The sequence below is a fragment of the Rhinatrema bivittatum genome, chromosome 3, assembly GCF_901001135.1.
Source record: "Rhinatrema bivittatum chromosome 3, aRhiBiv1.1, whole genome shotgun sequence".
NCBI lineage: Eukaryota > Metazoa > Chordata > Amphibia > Gymnophiona > Rhinatrematidae > Rhinatrema > Rhinatrema bivittatum.
The window spans coordinates 371705932-371726116 of NC_042617.1; the positions used below are offsets into that span (position 1 = coordinate 371705932).

The window sequence follows — 20185 nt, forward strand, 5'->3', positions numbered from 1 at the left end:
TGCTACAAGTGTCTGGGTGAGGTCCATGATGCCACCAATTGCAGTATCTGCACATGGTTATCACTGAAGGCCATCAGGTCCCACAGGGAAGAGGGTTCAGGCCCATTTTACAGTCAAGATGTCTAGTTCCAGCGAATTGACATTGAGGCCATAAAAGCAGAAGAAACATAGATCTACGTGAACTGCTGGAGGCAAAGAGTTACCTATGGATGCCTCTACTCCTTCAACTGCAAAGCCTATTGCTATGCTCAAAGAGCAAATTCATTCTTGCTTTCCCATCGTATGCTGAGAAGTGGACTGAATGTTTGAGCACAGAGCTAAGGTCTAGAGTCAAGGAGTCATTGAAGAAAGGACAAGCTACATTAGCACAGATCTCCTTTGTATGGCTATAAAAGCAAGGGGTTTCTGGAGAGTGCCATCTAACCCTCGAAGCAGCCATGCTTGGAGGCTAGCATTCTTATTGACTCCCCTCCAAGACTTTGAGGAAAGTCAGTCCACCTGCTGGCTGCCATAGACTCTGCTTCATCTGTCTTCGAGGAGACACATTGTATAGGTAGCCATACAACATCATTATGGGAGATGACATCGGAGTGCTGTGCTTCAAACTCATATTGCAGCCTACCACACTTACATGATCCAATCCGTGCATACTATTTCAGGAAGGCATATAGCTTTACTGAAGGCCTTCCTCAAGAGGCTCTGGTTGAGTTTAGTTTACTTTTGGCACAAGATGAGGAGTGCAGAAAATACCTTACACTCTGCATATGATGCTTTTGAGACAGCTTTGAGGACCTCTGCAGTGGCCAATGATAAACAGAGATGGTTATGGTTGCGTGCATAATAAATGATTGCAGATAAAGACCAAAATGATTAATCTAGTCTGCCCAGTATATGTTTAGGGCTGTAACCACCACTCCATACAGGATACTCCCATGCAGAAATATTGCACCAAAGGTTGGCATAGGTTATCTCTGTTATTCTTTTCCATTCTTTAGTTACTGGGGATCCTCTGTGTATCCCATACCCTTTTGAATTTAGTCACCATTAAGGGTGGCTGTGTGTGAAACCTCTTTCTGGGTTCTTTCTATGGATAAAGGATCCTACACTCAGTACCAGGGTTGAGTTCATGAGATTTCGAATGCTAGTGTGGATTCTCTGATTAGGAAGTATTGACATTCAGGGCCCAAAGTGCTGAGTTTGTCTATCTGTAGTGTGCCAACAGTCAGGACTCTTGCTGGTATTGTCCAATAATCTAGGGCCCTTTCCTTGGGGGCTGCTGGAAAAAATCTGGTTTGTTTTGCCCCACCATTACTGACTGGTGAAGTAGCTGGACTAGCCCAGAGCCTGAGCACTCTGTAATTGAGATCTAGTTTCCTGGATACCAGGGGCAGAAAGCTAGGTTGTCCCACAATCTCATTTGCAGATCCCAAAGAATGTGTTGACTGGGATCACTAACAGCTTGGATGGGGTGTCTAGAATCCAAAATAACCAAAAGACATCTTTGCATGGGTCCTTGACTCTGCAGCTTTTGATGCTAATGGCCTTCCACAATTTTTCGAGGAATATGAAGTAAAAGAGGTCTTCTAGTGGGGACAAACGCTCCAGCACATCAGGTAAAGGCTCTGGGCAAATCCCCCTAAACCCCTTCTTCAAACAGAAAAGTGGAGAGATGCTAATCCATGGCACCAATGAAGATGACGATCGAGGCATAGACCTCGGCTGCCGCATAGGGGGAAGACTCCCAGGGGAGGTCTGAGTCTGCCATTTCACGCTCTTCATCCTCTGAATGTTATATAGACTCTTACATAGAAGGGGTCGGTTTGCTCAGTAGAGATGGGCTAACTTCCATAATTGGACAGTTCTGATAGGAGATCCTGTAGTGTGGAAGTGGAGGGGACTTTTTCTAGGACAAGCAGGATGGTAGTCCTCGCACAAGGGTGACATCAGATGGAGCCCGGCATGGAAAACTTATCTCAAAGTTTCTAGAAACTTTGACTGGCTCACTGAGCATGCCCAGCATGCCACTAGCTATGCATCCACGCGAGATCACTCTTCAGTCTCTTCTTTTCCGTAGAGCTGTCGTCTTACAGTTGTGGAGCTCATGCTCTATTTTTTGTATTGGAAAGCTTTTTCCCCGATTGGTTGTCAATTTTTTTTTCCTGCGCTGGGTCCCTCTCTAACCCCCGGCTTAGTTAGCGGGCGGTGCTGTAAGTTTTTCTCCTTCTGTGTGATTGATTCCCAGTGGTTCGCCTCTTTGGTGGCTGCTGGTCATCGACCGCACGCCAAGCCTTTTTGTTATGGCCTCTTTAGGATTTCGTCAGCACCCCAAGTGCTCATGGAAGTGTATGAGGTGTGTATCCTCTGCCTGGGGGCATCGTACAAAAGTCAGAGGTGTCATTTTTGTGACCAGATGACCTCCAAGGGTCGGCGTGCCCTCCTGGATAAAATGCAGAAGCTCTTCGGGTCGAAGAAGTTGGAACCCTCCACTCCAGCGTCGGGGGCATTGATGTCAAGAGGCCGAGGGGAACCAATGGGCACCAAGCCTTCACAGTCCACCCCTCCACTTGGGCCCTCGATGGAAAGAAGCGACAGTGATCCGCCATCTGTCTTTGTGCTCCAGGACATCGGGATAGTTTTCTTCCTCCTCGGCGCCGGGGAAAGACTGGGCCGAGCACTGTGGGATCTCCAGGAAACACCATCATTGGTCTCAGGGTATGCATGGTACCAAGCATGAGTTGGCACCGGTATCTGCTGTGATGCCCCTGAAGCAACCCCGCAGAGAGGAGGCACCGCCCTCCATCAAACCCGGAAGTCCCAGGCGTTCCCCATGGATAACTGTGCCAGTCACCGATTTCCCCCCCCCCCCCCCTCAGGGTTCTGAGGGAGATCTGGTGACGCCTCCCCCTCTGTCCGTCCATCCTGTCTTTGGCGGATTTCCAGGAGTTGAAATACAGGGTGCAACTGGCGGTTGTTCGAGCCCTGCAGGGCATCAAGCCACCAGCCACACCTGTACTACAACGGTGCTAGAGCCTGCACTCCCGATGTTGACACCGCTGCTGGAGCTCCTCTATGCCTTTGACGTCCTCTCTATGCAACCGTTGCTGGTGCCCAGGAGTCCATCATTATCCTGGTGGCCAGCGTTGCTTCTCCATTGGGGGTGATCCCGGTTGTGGGCTCCGAGGAGGAGGAAGGCCGGTCGCAGCCCGCAGCACCATTGAGGCCCTTGATGCCATGGCCGGCATTGCCCTCTGTGCCCAAGCTGAGAGGCCTGGGCATGGGATCCCCACTGGAGTCTCTGGTTGATCTTAATGGGAAGGCGTCGGTCTCCGCCCAAGGACCTGACCTTTGCGGGGTTTGTCCGGGCCATGGCAAAAACCATTCCATTTCAGCTTCTGATGGAAGAGGATGCCAGGCATAAGATGCTGGATGTTCTCCAGTTTGTCGATGGCTGTTCCCATCCATTAGATCTTCAAGGAGTTACTCCTTAGGATTTGGGAACATCTCATCTCTGTTCCCTCAGTAAATCAGAAGGTAGATGCTGTTTATTTAGTGCAGCATGCCTTGGGGTTTGAGAGGCATCAACACCCTCATCAGTCAGTGGTAGTGGAGTCTGTTCTCAAAAAGGCCAAGTGTTCCCACACCTATGCCTCCGCCCCTCTGAGACAGGAGCATAGGGCGTTGTATGTGCTGGGAAGGAAGGTATTGCAGGGTGCCATGTTGTTCGCCCTTATTACTTCCTACCAGCTGTACATGACGCAATACTCGGAATATCTGGAAACAAGTCCAGGAGGTCTCTGAGCTCCTGCCCCAAACAGCAGCAGGACACCTTGTTGGTAATTGTCCAGCAGCGCCTGGAATGTGGTAAACATGAGGTGCGCTCTACCTATGATATGTTTGAAACGGCAGCTCGGGTGGCAGCAGTGGGCATCGGTGCCCGCAGGATGGCCTGGCTGCAAGCCTCTGACCTCCACCCAGAGGTCCAGGAGAAGCTCGCAAACCTGCCATGTTCTTGTCACTAAAGAGGTTTTTGCCAGGTGAGGGATGCTGTGGCTTAGTTGAAGGATCAACATGAGACCCTTCAGTATCTCTCTGCTAATATATCGGACCCACCATCCTCTTGCCAGGAAATCCTCATGGCAGGGTTTGAGGAGGTCCATTTATTGCCAGAGGAAGGATTATCCTCCTGCCTCCCACCCGCATTCTCAGCGCATAGGCTCTAGGGGCCGCTCCAAGCAGCAGCAGACTCCCAGGCCTCGGCTGGTGCCCCAGCCGAATCCTGCTACGGGGTTTTGACTGGCTGAGAGGGAACATAAACCAATTGGCTGTATCCTCGATGCCGGGCCCTCTGATTAGAGGCTGGCTGCAATTCTTCGTGGACTGCAGGCCCAGTGTCACCTCAGACCGGTCGGTCCTGCCCATAATTCGTCAAGGGTATCGGTTGAACTTCCTGGGTGTTCCCTCGGACTCTCCCCCCATGCCCTTTTTGGGGTCTGTCTTAGCATCAGGAAATACTCTTGATGGAGCTCTCTGCTCAAGTAATGGCCAGAGCAATTGAACCCGTTCTGCTGTGCCAGCAAGGGCAGGGGGGGTTCTACTCTCATCCTGATTCCAAAGAGAACTGGGAGACTCTGTCCTATTTTGGACCTGAGAGCCTTGAACAAGTTTCTAAGAAGAGAAAAGTTCAAAATGGTCTCTGGGCACCCTGATTCCCCTCTTACAAAAAGAGGACTGTCTTTGCTCCTTCGATATGAAAGACGCATACACCCACATCGAGATCTTCCCCGGGCACAGGAAGTATCTTCGGTTTGTTGCTGGAGAGAGGCATTTCTAGTACAGAGTGTTGCCATTCAGCCTCACCTCAACCCCATTTGTCTTTGCCAAGTGTCTGGCAGTAGTGGGCTCACACCTCCGCTGTCTGGGGGTGCAGGTGTTCCCCTACTTGGACGATTGGCTGGTCAAGAGTGCCACCCAGGAGGGAGTGCTTCAGTCCCTGCACCTGACTTTTCATGTGTTGGAGACCGTAGGGTTTGTTATCAACTATCTGAAGTCACATCTTACTCTGTCGCCTCAGTTGAGCTTTATTGGCCCCCAGCTGGATACAGCTCAGGCCAGGGCCATCTTCCTGTGATCAGGTGCTTGCTCTGGCGTCCCTTGCAGGAGTGGTTCACCGGAACCGGCAGGTCTCAGTATGGCATTTGCTTTGACTCCTGGGTCACATGGCTGCATCTGTCCATGTTTTTCCCATGGCTTACTTACATTTGCACAGGGCTCAATGGTCATTGCAGCCCCAATGGCAGCAGGCCATCCAGGATCTTTATGTCCGCATCAGTGTCACTCTGGCTCTCTGGACCTCCTTGTCTTGGTGGGAAAGCCTGCCCAATTTGGAATGGGGTGCTATTTCAGTGTACCCCTACCCAAGTTGTGCTTACCATGGATGGGTTGGGGTGCCCATGTGGAGGGGCTCTGCACTCAGGGTCTGTGGACTGCTCGGGAAGCCCAGTGCCAGATCAAATTCATGGAGCTTTGAGCAATCCATTATGCGCTTTAGGAGTTTAGGGACCACCCGTTCAACAAAGCGGTCCTGATCCAGACCTACAACCAAGTGGTGATGTGGTACTTCAGCAAGCAGGATGGTACAAGTTCATTCCTCCTGTACCAGGAGGCAGTTCAAATTTGGTCATGGACTCAGCCCCAGGGCATACCGCTACGAGCCATGCATTTGGCCAGGATGGAGAATGTGGTGGCGGACCGTCTCGAGCCTTCCTGCCCCACGCGTGGTCCCTGAATCAGGAAGTAGCAGATAGGATCTTCTGCCTCTGGGGAACCCTGGATGTGGATCTCTTCGTCTCCCCCTGCAACAACAAGATAGAACAATTCTGCTCCCTGTTCAGGGGGGACAGCAAACCAGCCTCTGACACCTTTGCCCATCATTGGGGCATGGGCATTCTATATGTGTATCCTCTGCTTCCGCTGGTGATGAAGACTCTCCTGAAGCTCTGGAATACAGGGGGATAATAATCCTTATAGCCCTCATTGGCCGAGGCAAATCTGGTACCTGCTTCTGCGGATTCTCTCTGTCCGAGAACCATTCGGTCCGAGAACTTCCCCCGACCTAGTCTCGCAGGATCAGGGCAAGCTGCACCATCCCAATCTCAGGGCGATGTCTTTGAGAGACTAATTCTGCAGCCCCTTGAACTGACGGATGATGTGTCTCAGATCATGGTGGCTTCCAGAAAGCCTTCCACCAGGAAGTCTTATGGCCTGAAATGGAGAAGGTTTTCTGTGTGGGGTGAGCATCATGGCTTAGATTCGTTATCCTGCTCTACTCTGAAACTGCTTGAGTACCTACTACGTCTGTCGGAAGTTGGCTTGAAAACCAACTCCATCCAAGTACACCTGAGTGCTATCTGTGCCTACCATCAGGGTGTAGATGGTTCGCCCATTTCTGTGCAGCCTGTATTGAAAGTTTTATGCGAGGACTGCTTCAGTTGAAGCCTCTCGTACAGCCTCCGGCTGTGTCCTGGGATCTTAATGTGATGTTGGCTCGGCTCATGACAGATTCTTTCGAGTGACTTCCTGTGACCTGAAGTACCTGACCTGGAAGGTCATGTTTTTAGTCGCAGTCACTTTGGTATGCAGGATCAGTGAGCTTCAGGCGTTGGTGACGTATCCACCATACACGACGTTTTCATGACAGTGGTTCTGTGCATGCACCAAAACTTCCTACCTAAGGTGTGACGGATTTTCATCTTAACCAGTCCATTATCCTACCCACCTTTTTTCTCAGGCCTCATTCGCACAGCTTAGATTGCAAGAGAGCCTTGGCCTTCTTCCTGGAGCGAACAGCAGGCCATAGGCAACTATGCAACTCTTCTAATTGGCTAGCGGATTGCATTTCCTATTCCTTAGCAGCTTCAGCCAGTCTGTCCTCCAGAATCTTTCAGCTGTAGAACCCAACTCTTCCTACATTACAGCCCATTGTGCGGGTTCAGGCTGTCTCCCTTTGTTACCAACCTCATCAGTGTTGTTGTGCCCGTTGGTACCTGGTTAGATGCTGGTTGGTCTTGCTATTCGGGAAGAGCCTGTAGCTAGGGATTCACCCCATGTCTGAGGACTACCATCCTAGGTAGTCCTAGGATGGTAGTCCTGTAACAGGTGTTCTAGGACAGCAGGATGTTAGTCCTCATGAAACCCTCCCGCCACTCCACGGAGTTGGATTTTTTCTGTGTTGTTTTATTTTTTCGTAATTCTATGTTACGAGACTGGAGAGGGACCCTGCATGGATAGTGGCATGCTGGGAATGCTCAGTATGCCAGTCAAAGTTTCTAGAAACTTTGGCATACGTTTTCCTCATCGGGTTCCATCTGATGATGTCACCCATGTGTGAGGACTAACATCCTGCTGTCTTAGGAGATCACCAGTTACGGGTAAGAAACTCTGCTTTTCCTTGCGGAATAAATTCCCATTCTGGACAGGAGAGGTTGAAGGATGCCTTTCTTATCTCTGGCCATCAAAGAAGTAAACGTCTTCACCAGAGTTGGATAAGAGATATATTCCTTCGATACCTGTATAAGATCATTGTCTTGAGAAGCATGCAGCAGATTCCATAAAGAGACTTCCTCCTGTCTCAAGGGCACAGTGGAGCAGATTATGTCTGGTATTTTCAGATGCAGAAGGAAAGGCCCAGGCTGGGTGCTCCAAGCAGATGACACTGATAAGGACTTGGTAGGTATAGGGTCTGGGTAGAAGAGGTGAGACTGAGATAAAGGCACCTTTAAAGCCATGATGAAGGTACCTGGGAAATCTCCTCCGGTACCTACCTTGCTGGAGCAGAATGCGCCTTGGACTTCAAGAGCTCCTGGACAGATGACTCCAAAAAGTGTTTCTTCTTTGGCACCAATGAGCCCTGTGATGGAAATTCTAAAGTGCATCAGGGAGCATTCTGCCTCTGGCAACCAGTGCTTTTGCACCTTGATCAACCTCTAAAGCTATGGCAGATCCAGAATCAACTGCTGTAGGCTGGAAGAACCCTGCACAATGGAGTCTTTGCTTTACTCAGCACTGAGGGAGTCTGAGAAAGCTCCGCTCCAGCAAAAAAGATCAACTGCATCTTCTCTGCCCAGCAGAGCTCCAGCATTTCCCATGCCTGGTTCTGTGGGTTCTAGGGGACATCCAACCACAGTCATAGTAATTTTCTGAGTCATTGTCCATTCCCAGGCACTTGTAGCTGATGGCATGATTGTCAATTATGGACATCCTGCAGCCACAGACACAAACTTTGGAGCCACTAGGAGCAAAGTCCAGTCTGTGCCATTTTGGAAAATAGTGTGACTGGGCCCAGAACTAGGGGGTGCTCTGGCCCCTCAATGCACCTCAAATAAATCTTTTTAAGGTATGGGGGGGGGGTCCGGATATGGGAGCGTGGATCGGGGGGGGGCCCTATGCCACCAGGTGCTTATTTCAAGAGAGGAGGTTGTGGGGTCACCGGGGGGGGGGGGGGGTTTGGTTGGAGTGGAGGGTTAATTCTAAGGGGAGGGGTTTGCGTAGGGGTAGTGTGTCACTGTACAATGTCTAACATTTACTTTTTTATTGTGGGGCTGCCTCAACAGGCAGTCCCAGGGTGAGGAGGGGTCTCTAGTATCATTTTTCTAATTTAAACATTTAGGGGGTAAATTTCAAAAGGATTTACATGGGTAAACCCTAGTTTTAGGCACGTAAATCTACTTTCATAAATTACCAAGGGAGTAATTTTGCATGTACTTTTATGCTCACTGCAAAGAGGTATTCGGGGGGGGGGGGGGGGAAGATACACAAATATGTTGGGCCGGCACGCATTTTAAAAGCCACCCAAATAGACGCGTGTATCCCAATGCGTGCAGAAATGAAAAGTTCCAAAAAAAAAAAAGAGGTGGGCGGGCATGGGGATTCCAGGATTTCAACTTCAGATTAGCACGTAAATACTTATGCGCACAGGCGTGTGCCGTGGGTCCCCTGCTGCGTAACTTTACCTCTGCTATGGAGGGACATGCAAGTAATAAAATAAAGATATTATAGATCGGTGGGATTTTAAGGGTTGGGGCTAACAGTAGAGAAGAGATGCTAATAAACTAGGGGGGTTTAGAAGTCCTATCTCTTATCTGGTAATAGCATCTCTGCGCATCTATTAAAATCCTTCCACTTACGTGGTAGAAGCGGTATTTGTGCACATAGGTGCGCGTCCACTTAAAATTGTGTGCATTAAAGGTATTTTTCAACATGTGCGCATATGTACGTGTATGTTATAAAATGACTGCGCCCCAGGGCATGCGTACCCTTTTAAAAGTTACCGTCATAGTGCATAAATATACATGCACAAAGTTACATATGCTCCTAAGTAGCTGTTACTTTGTGTATTTGTTGGCACTGGTTCCACGTACACCTGCAGATTTTCAAAGCTAGACTATGAGCATAAATCCACTCTGAAAATTGGGCAAAAAGGATAATTTTCAAACAGCCCACATAACGTATGCCAGAAATACATGCATAAGTTATACTAATACTTAAAGAAATCTATCTCACCTAATGTACCCCAGAAAAGTTATACTAACTATTTAGTGCATGCAAAATTTTCCTGACAATTTATGCATATGTAGCCACATTTTACAAATCCATGCCCTGTTGCAACTCTGTCCTCGGGAACATCTCTGATCAATCCAGGTAAACTTACACACCTATATCTTCACATGCAAGTTCACCTGCATTTTAGGCAGGCAATTTTGTACAAGCCAGTTCTTTGTGTAAAACAGTGTTTTATGAGCAGGAGTCCCTTTTGAAAATTACTCCCTTTATTGCCTCTGATTCTACTAATCTTGCATGTTGGGCAAAATAATCTTTTTACATAATTATTACATTTTTAATACAGATATGAAAAATATTAAATACAATTTTGTATTGCTTTGAAATATGGCTGTTTCCAGTGGCTATAGAAAGTCTACACCCCCTTCCAAAATGTTTGCATTTTCTTGCATTATAGCCTGGAAGTAAAATTCATTAAACCAGGTATTTGTTCATGTATTCACACATTCTACGTTATAATCATCAAGTGAAAAATATGTTCCAGAGTTCCTTAGAAAATGAAGTAGAAATAAAAATATAAAATAGCTTGGTTGGATAAGTGTCCACCCACTTTGCACTTCTGTAGCAGTTCTGAATACCTAAAGCTGTGATGTAACCAATCATCTTAAAAAGCATGCACCAAGTGAATTGGTCCCACAAGTGTTAAATTGTACTAATTCAGATGATGACAGAATAAATACAGAATTTCTGTTGGTTCCCTTTGTTCAGTAGTTCATTTCAAATCAAAGACCCAGCTATGAGCCATGAAAGAGCTGCCAAATGAACACCTGGACAAAATTGTGGTAATGCACAATTCTAGGGATGGGTATAAAATAATTAATGTAAGGTTTGCCATACTGGGTCAGATCAAAGATCCATCAAGGCTAGTATCCTATTTCCAACAGTGGCAATGCAGGTCACAAGTACCTGACAAATCCAAAAAGTAAATAGTGGATTTCCCAAAGTCCATCATAATAATGGATTACAGACTTTTTTCTTCCAGGAACTTGTCCAAACCTTTTTTTAAACCAGTTTTCACCATATCCTGAAGCAATGGAAGTCCTTGAATAACCATCAGAGCACACTGAGAGCGATTATTAAGTAGAAAGCGTATGGTGTCACCAACCCCTTGGCTAGATCAGGCCACCCCCCAAACTGGAAGACCCAGCAAGGAGAAAACATAAACAAATAGAAACAGAAATGATGGCAGAAAAGGACCAAACAGTCCATCCAGTCTGCCCAACAAGCTTATGGTAGTACCCCCATAGTCTGGGAAATCGATAACCATAAAGTCAGGTCCCTCTTTGGTTGCTATCTGAATCTAATTCTCCTTTAATCCTTGTTGAAGCAGAGAGCAATGTTGGAGATGCATAAAAAATATCAGGCTTATTAGTTAAGGGAAGTAACAGCTGCATCAGCAAGTTACCCCCATGCTTATTTGTTCCCCATAAAAGTCGTGGCCCTTGTTAGTTGCTGTCTAAATCCAAATCCCCTTTTCCCCCTGCTGTTGAAGCAGAGAGCACTGATGGAGTTGCATTAACAATTTGTAGGTTTATTGGTTAAGGGTAGTAACTGCAACACCAGCAAGTAACCCCCATTCACTCTTTTCTTCATTTCCATCCTCTAGCCATTAGGGATCCACAGTGTTTATCCCATGCCCATTTGAATTCTTTCACTGTTTTCGTCTTCACCACCTTCTCCAGAAGGGCGTTCCAGGCATTCACCACCCTCTCTATGATAAAATATTTCCTGATGTTGGTTCTGAGTCGTCCTCTCTGGAGTTTTCATTTCATGACCCCCTAGTTCTACTGGTTTCTTTCTAATGGAAAGGTTTGATTGTGCATCATTAAAACCTGTCAGGTATCTGAAGGTCTGTATCATATCTCCCCTGCACCTCCTCTCTTCCAGGGTATACATATTCAGATCTTCCTCTCTTCATAAGTCTTCTGATGCTAACCCCACACAATTTTGGTTGCTGTTCTTTGGACCGCTTCCATCTTATCTATCCTTTTTTAGATATGGCACCAGTACTGAACGCAGTACCCCATGTGAGGCCTCACCAAGGACCTGTGCAAGGGCATCACCACCTCCTTTTTCTTACTGGTCATTCCTCTCTCTATGCAGCCCAGCATTCTTCTAGCTTTAGCTATCGCCTTGTCACATTGCTTTGCCACCTTCAGATCACCAGACATTATCTTCCCAAGGTCCCTCTCCCAGTCTGTGCACATGAGTCTTTCACCACCCATCACATACAGCTGTTTTTGATTACCACATCTCAGATGCATGACTCTGCACTTCTTGGCATTAAATCCCAGTTGCCAAATCCTCAACCAGTCTTCAAGCTTTTTTAAATCACTTTTTATTTTCTCTACTACTTCAGGCCTGTCCACTCTGTTGCAGATCTTAGTATCATCTGCAAATATACAATGTTGCTCACAGAAATATCGAACAGAACCACCCCCAAAACCGATCCCTGTGGTACTCCGCTTAACACCATTCTTTCTTCAGATTGGGTTCCATTTACCATTTCATGCTGTCTCCTGTCAGTCAACCAATTTTCAATCCATGCCACAACCTTGGCACCCACTCCCAAGCTTCTCATTTTGTTCATGAGTCTCCTGTGTGGGGCCATATCAAAAGCTTTACTAAAATTAAAATAAATCACATCGAGTGCTCTTCCCTGATCCAATTCTGTAGTTACCCAATCAAAAAAATCAATCAGGTTTGTCTGACAGGACCTTCCCCTGGTGAATCCATGCTGCCCTCAGGTCTGATCAGAGAGGCAACCAAAAGGCCAGTGTAACTTTGAAAGAGCTACTGGCTTCCTTGGCCAAGACTTGTCAAAGAGTACATGTGACAACAATATCCCAAGCATTCCAAAAATCTGGCCTGTATGCTAGGGTGGTAAGAAGGAAGTCATTACTCAAGAAAGCTCACCTTGAATCATCTTTGAAGTATACAAAAGAACACTTGAGGAATACTGTAGCCATGTGGTAGAATGTGTTGCAGTCTGATTAAACTAAAATAGATCTTTTTGGGCTGACTGTAAAGCTTAATGTTTGGCATAAACCCAACACATCATCCAGAAAGCACCATCGCTCTTGTGAAGCATGGTGGTGGCACTCTCATGTTATAGGGATGTTTCTCATTGTCCCTTCTATAAGGATAGCAGGGACAGTAAATGGAGAAATGAACATAAAAGTCCTAGAGGAAAACCTGCAGACCTCTGCAAGAAAGCTGAACTGATATGGAAGTTCACCTTTCAGCATGACAATGACCAAAGCACACAGCCAAAGCTACACTGGAGCAGCTAAGGACAAAAAGGTAAATGCCTTGGAGTGGCCCAGTCAGAGCCCTGATCTGTGGCATGATTTGAAGATTGCTAGCCATTAATGCTCACCAAGGAACTTGACAGAGCTTTGACAGAGCTTGAACAGTTGTATAAAGAATGGTCTAATATTGGCAAATCTAGATGTGCAAAGTTGGTAGAGCATTATCCCAACCGACTCGCAGCTCTAATCGCTGCCAAAGGTGCTTCCATCAAGTATTGACTTGTGGTGGTGGAGACTTATCTGATGGTTGGATTTTAGTTTTGTGTTAGATTTTTTTGATACCTTAGGTGTATGCTTTCTCCCCTAGTAAAACATTGCTGGCGCTGAAAGGTGTGGTTATGGTGTGTTGATGAATGAGGCAAAGCTTCTCATTTAAATGCATGCAAGTCTGGCGCACTTACACAACACAGTGCGAAAAAATGGTCAAGGGGGGTGTAGACATTTGAAAGCCACTGTAAAAGAATTAAGCCTATAGAAAAGTATTCCTTGGGCTGGTCTTAGAAGATTTGCAACATAGTGAAGTCTGGGGTTTGGGCACTCTTGAGAAAAGTGATTCCTAGTATCTATAAAGAATGTCATTTGTAGGCCCATAGTATGTATTTTCATTTTATGATATGAAATTTTCAGGTTTGTGGTTGCTTCATTTAAGAAGAGATTTATGAAAGGAGCTCAAAACCTGGATAAATAAAATAAGAGGCACTGTGTGGAGATAATTATGAGGAAACTGTGACTGTTTGAGGGTCTTGTGATATGTCAACAACAGACATCTTCATCTGTTCCATCCTAAGGCAGAAAAGTGTGCTTGAAACAGTTCCTAATTAGTTCCAAAATGATAGCACAAAGGAACAGCTCTACTTAGAATAGTGAAGTACAGTGTATCTTCTTGAGCTGTTATTAGGTGAACATACAGCAGCTACTACACTGCTCTGTTTTTAATTACAATAAAGCCTTTAAAATTTGTCATTGCCCTTTTTATGCATTTGTGTTTCCTTATGCACATTTTAATCTTCTAAGGTTTGTTAAAATTGCACAAAGCAAACTCTGTGGAATCCCTTCAGGAGCTGCTTATGTCTGATTCTGAAGGAAGCTATGTGGGAGCAGGCAGTCCCAGAGATTTACAGTCACCTGATTTCATGACCCCATTTCACCCTGACAAAACTGAGGTATGGCCATTCATTTACTCTTGTTCTGTCTTACTTTTATTGCTTTGAAAAACATTAGGGAGAGTAATTTTTCAAGGAGGCTTCTATGGGTAAAAGTAATGCTTTTCCTGCAGAAATGGCTCTTCAGAAACTTTAACCAATACATGCATAAAATTATGCACATATACACTATGCATGTAATTTTACACACACAGGGGGGGGGGGGGGGGTTGGAGTGTTTTAGAGGTGGAGTCTGGGCATGGCTTGTATTTACTCCATGCTTTATTATTTAAAAAGAATGTTCATAATTTCTCTTGGCAAAATTGTGCACCGAATAAATGTATGTGCAGAATTTTGCTAAGATAATTTCCAAAGTAGACTTATGTGCATAAGTACACTTTGAACATTGGTGTGTAATGTATGTTCGTATTTGCTGGCTAACTTGGTCACAATGTTACAAAATTACTGTCTGGGACGGTAACATTTAAACAGGCATGCAGGTGCACATGTACGCATGTTTGCTGCCTCACATCCAGAGGCATATCCATTTTATAACGTAAGCGAGTATGTGTGCGCACAATTTTAAATGGATGCACGCATGTGAACGTAAAAGCTATTTCTATCACTTAAGTGGAGAATTTTATAAGGGACGCATGCCATTTTCTCAGTTTATTCCCAGTTCTCTCAGTTTAGGGACAGGACTTGCAAACCCCCTAATTTCATAGCCTCCCTTTCCCCCTGTTAGCCCCAACCCTTAAAACCACACTGACTAGCCTAGATTTTTTTGTTTTATTATTTTCACGACATCCATAGCTGTAGTAAAGTTAGGCAGCAGGGGACCCCAGCGCGCACCTCTACCTGTAAGTATTTACGTGCAATTCTCTTGGCCTTCCCCGACACACCAATGCCCCGACCAGACCATGCACACTACCTGTCCTTTTTACAAACTTTTTACTTGGGTGTGCAGTGGGAGATATATGCGTCCTCAGGTGGCTTTTAAAATATTCTCGACGTGCGTCGGCAGACTTGGTGCACGTATCTCACGGTTTTGGCATGTGCTGGGCTTTTAAACTTCACCCATTAATATTTAATATTTTGGTATTTATTTAAGTTTTTCTGTACTAGTTGACTACAAGACAACTTGGTTATTAGCACTGTCAATTTGATTTACTATCAAAACAAAGGTGGTACCTTTTGACAACTTTTTGTGGTATTTTGTTTTGTGCTGGTGTTTGTTTTTATTCTGGGTTTGCGACATTTTACATTCATAAAGGTGAATTCTAAAAGTCCAACGTGCGCATCAGGGGATGCGCAAATATGTCAGGCTGGCGCATGCTGAGCGGGTTTTAAAAGCTGCCCGATTACACATGTATCTCCCACTGCGTGCACAAAATGGCGTTCCTGGATTTCAACTTTCAAATTAGTGCACAAATACGTATGTGCACGCTGGGGTTCCCTGCCGTGTAACTTTACTTCTGCTATGGAGGGATGTGTAAGTTATAAAATAAAGATAAATAGATCGGCGGGGTTTTAAGGGTCGGGGCTAACAAGGGAGAAGGGAGGCTATTAATCTAGGGGGATTTGGAAGTCCTGTCCTTTACCTGGGTAAACTGGGAAAGCTGGTAATGGCGTCAGCACGTGTGTGTCTTAAAATCTCCCCACTTGGGCGATAGAAGTGGCATGTGCACATGGTCAGGCTATTTTATAACATGCGCGCATATAAGCACATATGTTATAAAATGGCCGTGTCCCTGGGTGCACATCTATTTAAAAGTTACCGTTTTAGTGTGTAAAATTACAACATATTGCATGTCAGGAAAAACCTTTTGTTCACTTACCAAAATAGTAATGGGAATGTCAACAGATAATGAACGTTTGGCCTGCCCAATTGCCCCTGCCTACATGTTTGTAGTTCCAGTATTCATCCTTTCTCGCCCTTGCCATCACCCTCTGCACTAAGTTTTTCCTGCTGTCATCTGTTCAAGTCTGACCACCTGCAGGAGGTTGCTTCTATTCCATTTTGACAGTAACTGGGAAACTGAGCCAATTTGTCTTGCTGCCTATGCGAGGTTATCTGTCACCTCTCCCATTTGTATTGGGAAGTGTACTAAAGTCCTACTGTCACTCCAAGTTGATCAACTCTGCCACCTCTTTCTGAGAGTTTGTCACTTGTGCTACTGCTCTGTTTAAGTTATCTTTGCCCTCCCCTCCTCCTCTCCCTTTCCCATATCAGTTAGATGGGCATGTATGTTTCCATGCCTAACCAAAACACCCCCCCCCCCCCTTTTTTTTTTCCCCCTTAATGATTCCCACTCCCTGCCATTACAATTCATTTCTGTATCTGTCACAAACCTATTTGAATTCTGGTGAAAGGCAATTCCAGGTAAGCAGGACTTCCTGTCCTTCTTACTGTGTTAAATACGTGTATAATGATTAAAACTGTACTCCAACACTCATGAAAAGCTAGTGTAGTAACACAATATTATAGTTTCAGCTTATATAGTTAAATAGTTCCATATTAGTGGAAATAATATTCAGCTATTTTTTTAGTACTAGATTTAAAATCAGTAATAGCAAAAAATATATATATATATATATATATTTATTAATAGAAACAATTTGTTTATTTTGTTAATTTTCCCACTTACTCTACTAAGAGCCTGACTTCACCAAAGCTTTTTTTTTTTTTTCCATTCTTTGTTTATGGGAAAAGACCTTGATGAATCAGGCCCCATATGGAAGAGATTAATATTTTACAAAAATGTAAATATTTCTTTTGTTATATGCTTTTTCAGATCAAAGACAGAACATGCGTCTTGAGTACAAAAGATCTACACCTTAATGATGATGTGAAGTTGCCTGAAAAGATAGAAGCACTTAAACCTTCTGTTCCACAGTCCATTCCATGTAACAAAAATGTCCATGGAACTTCTCCTAGTTGGGTTTCTTGTTCTTTTAGGTAATATAATTTGGAATATTTTGTACACTGAGCTGTAAAAGCTGTATTCCCCAATCAATCAAAGCAAGATATACTCCTGACTGGCCTGGTGGCTCAGAGGTTGTGCTGCATATTGCCATGCAGAAGACCTGAGTTCAATTTTTGGACCAGGATTCTTCTCTCAGGATTGGCTGGGGATACTGCATAAGATGAATTCTCAGCTATTGAGAGTAAGGAAGTCTCAGTCTCCATGCAACAACGATACATGGATTCCTGTTACCGTATTCTGGAGAGTGCTGTGGTCAGTTACCTACAGCTAAGAACAGCCATTGAATGAGTTAAGACGTAAAATGGGAAAAACTACAATTTCCTGTACGTACCCAGATCAGTCCAGACTCCTGGGTTTTGCCTCCCTTCCATTACATAACCCAAGGTGCCACTTGCAGTCCCTCAGTATTTCTTTGTCTCCAGCAGATGGTCGACTGGAGGCTGTGGTGGCCTCTGGTGATGATGTGTTGTACGAACTCATTAGGACTTCTTCAAGGACAATGATGGTGGTTTTAGCCAGGAGACTCCTATGAGGAACTGGTTTGCAGATGGGTCATCCAAGTCTTAGCTGGGGGCGTTACCTTTTAAAGGGAAGCTGCTCTTTGGGCAAGACTTGGAGGAGATGATCAAGCTTCACAGGAGGAATAAAAGTCATAAATTGCCTGAAATAAACCGAAAGGGAAAGGGTCTTTTCATTTGCGCTCTCGTTTCACGGGGAATAAGCGATTTCGGTCTAACAGGGCTTCAAGTGGCATCCAGAGGCAATCCTCTGGGAAGCAATCATCCTGGAACCCATCCTTTCGTGGGTGAAGACTGAATAGAGATGGCTCTAACCAGGGTAGTGGTGGAGCCAAATCCACCCAATGAAGTGAGGCTGGTCCAATCCTCTGTGCCAGCTATAGGGGGTCGGTTGACTCTTTTTTTTTTTTTTTTTTTTTTTTTTTTTTTTTTTTTTTACTAGGGGTGTACCAAGATCACATCAGACTTGTGCGTGCTGAGCATGATAAGGCAAGGTTACGCTTTAGAATTTGCTTGTCTGCTAAGAGATTTCTGTATGGTCTCCCCCTGCTCGTACCGGGAAAATGGTCTCGAGGTGCAGCAAACTGTTAACTGTCAGCGAATGCTGAAGGCCATTGTTCCCATACATGTGGAAGAACAGGGGAAGGGCCGCTATTCCATTTATTTCATTGTTCCCAAAAAAAGAAGGAATGTTGCGACTAATTTTGGACTTGAAGAAAGTGAACGTAGCTCTCAAGGTTCCTCGGTTTAGAATGGAGACTCTGTTTGGTGATTGCAGCAGTGCACAAGGGGGAGTCTTGGCTTCTTTGGATTTGACCGAAGCATGCTTACGTATAGGAATCTGACCCATCAAAGATATCTAAGATTCATGGTCCTGGGATGGCATTTTCAATTTTGTGCCCTTCCATTTGGTCTGGTGACAGCACCCAGGATCTTCACCAAGGTGATGGTAGTCATGGTGGCATCTCTCTGGAGCTGTCTTGTTTCACCCATATCTGGATGACTGGCTGGTCAGGGCGAAGTCAGAGGTCCTTTACTGACAGGTAGTGGATGTGGCTGTCCAGCGTCTAAGGTTATTAGGGTGGATAGTCAATCTGACCAAGAGTCGTCTTTCCTCTTCTCAAGTATTGGAATTTCAGGGGGTAGGAAGGCCCTGATAGCTAGGCTAGCTCTCCAGGAGCTTAAAACTACTACGCATGGTCCCCCCAGTGGTGTATGTAGGAAATTCAACAATTCTGGCACTTAACGCAAAGTGCGAAAAAGTTATTGCAATTTGCGCTAAGATAGCGCTTCACATAGGTATTAGCACAAATTGCGATAAACTGCCTATTACCATAAAACACACCCCTTTTCCTATCGCATGCATTTTGATAAATCCAGGCCTAAGATAGCTGGGTATATTCAGTAGTGCGACTGCGCCACCGAATATACCCTGCAGGTTAGCCGGATAGGGTTATCTGGCTAACTAGCCAAGCCATTCAGCGACTGAATATTGCCCCCAAAAAATCTAAATGTCTTCTGTTCCTCCTCTTTTTTTGTCCATGCCTGAAGCTATCAAGTCTAGATACCAATACATTTCTTGCTTTTATTTTTTGAGCCAACAGTTTCCCCTACTCATTTGTGTTTCTAGCTCAACTTGAACCGGTCCCTTTTGAGCTACAATGGCACCATGAGCTTTCAGTGGGAATTACAGGAAAATTGGTTATCTGCTAATTTTCGTTCCTATAGTACCACAGATCAGTGTGTGTACAGTTTCTCAAGCATTTATTTCAACACATTTTATACAAATCATTTAAAAGATTCTTATCACCACAGTACAATACAATATAAAACATTTAATGCATTAAACATCCACACTCACTCTCCACATTCATACTCATTACAGTACATTAGATTATATTCAGAGTATTATCTCACATATATTTAATACAATTATCAAAAAAGTTAATGTTTAACACTCCCACAAATACCAAATTATTTTTTATACATTTTATCTGCCTGGTGGTATGATCCTTATATTTTTCATTCCTCTTCCATATAATTCCTCATAGCACGCTTCTCTTCCCATTTTAACTGGGAGCCATTCTACTCAAATCCTTCTCTTCTAAAAAAAAAAAAAAAAAAATTCTGAAATATCAGTTTCGACCCTTCTTATCGTCCTGATTTCAACAATCCGACCAATGCTGTCCTCATCCCAATTACCAGCAGATTTTCCATGTCTTATTCAAACACCTCATCATCAAACATCTTTCAAACTATCAGACACGCTATCCTCATGCCGCCAATTTCTTTATCATCACTAAACAGAGCGTTGACCACGGTGGCGTCTTGCTGGTGATCGCTGAAACTGAATATCTTTTTTTTTTTTTTTACTTGGGTAAAAGTGTTCACACAATGGATCCCTACACATAGTTTTAGTCAGACAGATGAATGCAGTGTACCTAGATAAATCACTGTTTACCTGGCTTTGAGAATTGCAAACTCCATAATTAAATGTATGAATGTCAAACCTGTACACCTTTATGAACTAATGATTTTCATATGGAATGAAGGTATATAAAACACACAAAGTACATAAAGTAAATAAAGTATCATAGCATGTCAAATTGGAT

General features: G+C 44.8%; 1 protein-coding gene across 2 annotated transcripts in view; it reads left to right on the forward strand.

Annotated features, from left to right (window-relative positions):
• The window catches only part of IBTK (inhibitor of Bruton tyrosine kinase), a 263811-nt gene that overhangs the window by 209455 nt on the left and 34171 nt on the right, over positions 1-20185 (forward strand). For both annotated transcript variants that reach the window (XM_029595548.1, XM_029595549.1), the window contains 2 exons: positions 13941-14089; positions 16864-17027. In XM_029595548.1, coding sequence (XP_029451408.1) covers positions 13941-14089; positions 16864-17027 — 313 coding nt within the window. The remainder of the gene's footprint in view (positions 1-13940; positions 14090-16863; positions 17028-20185) is intronic.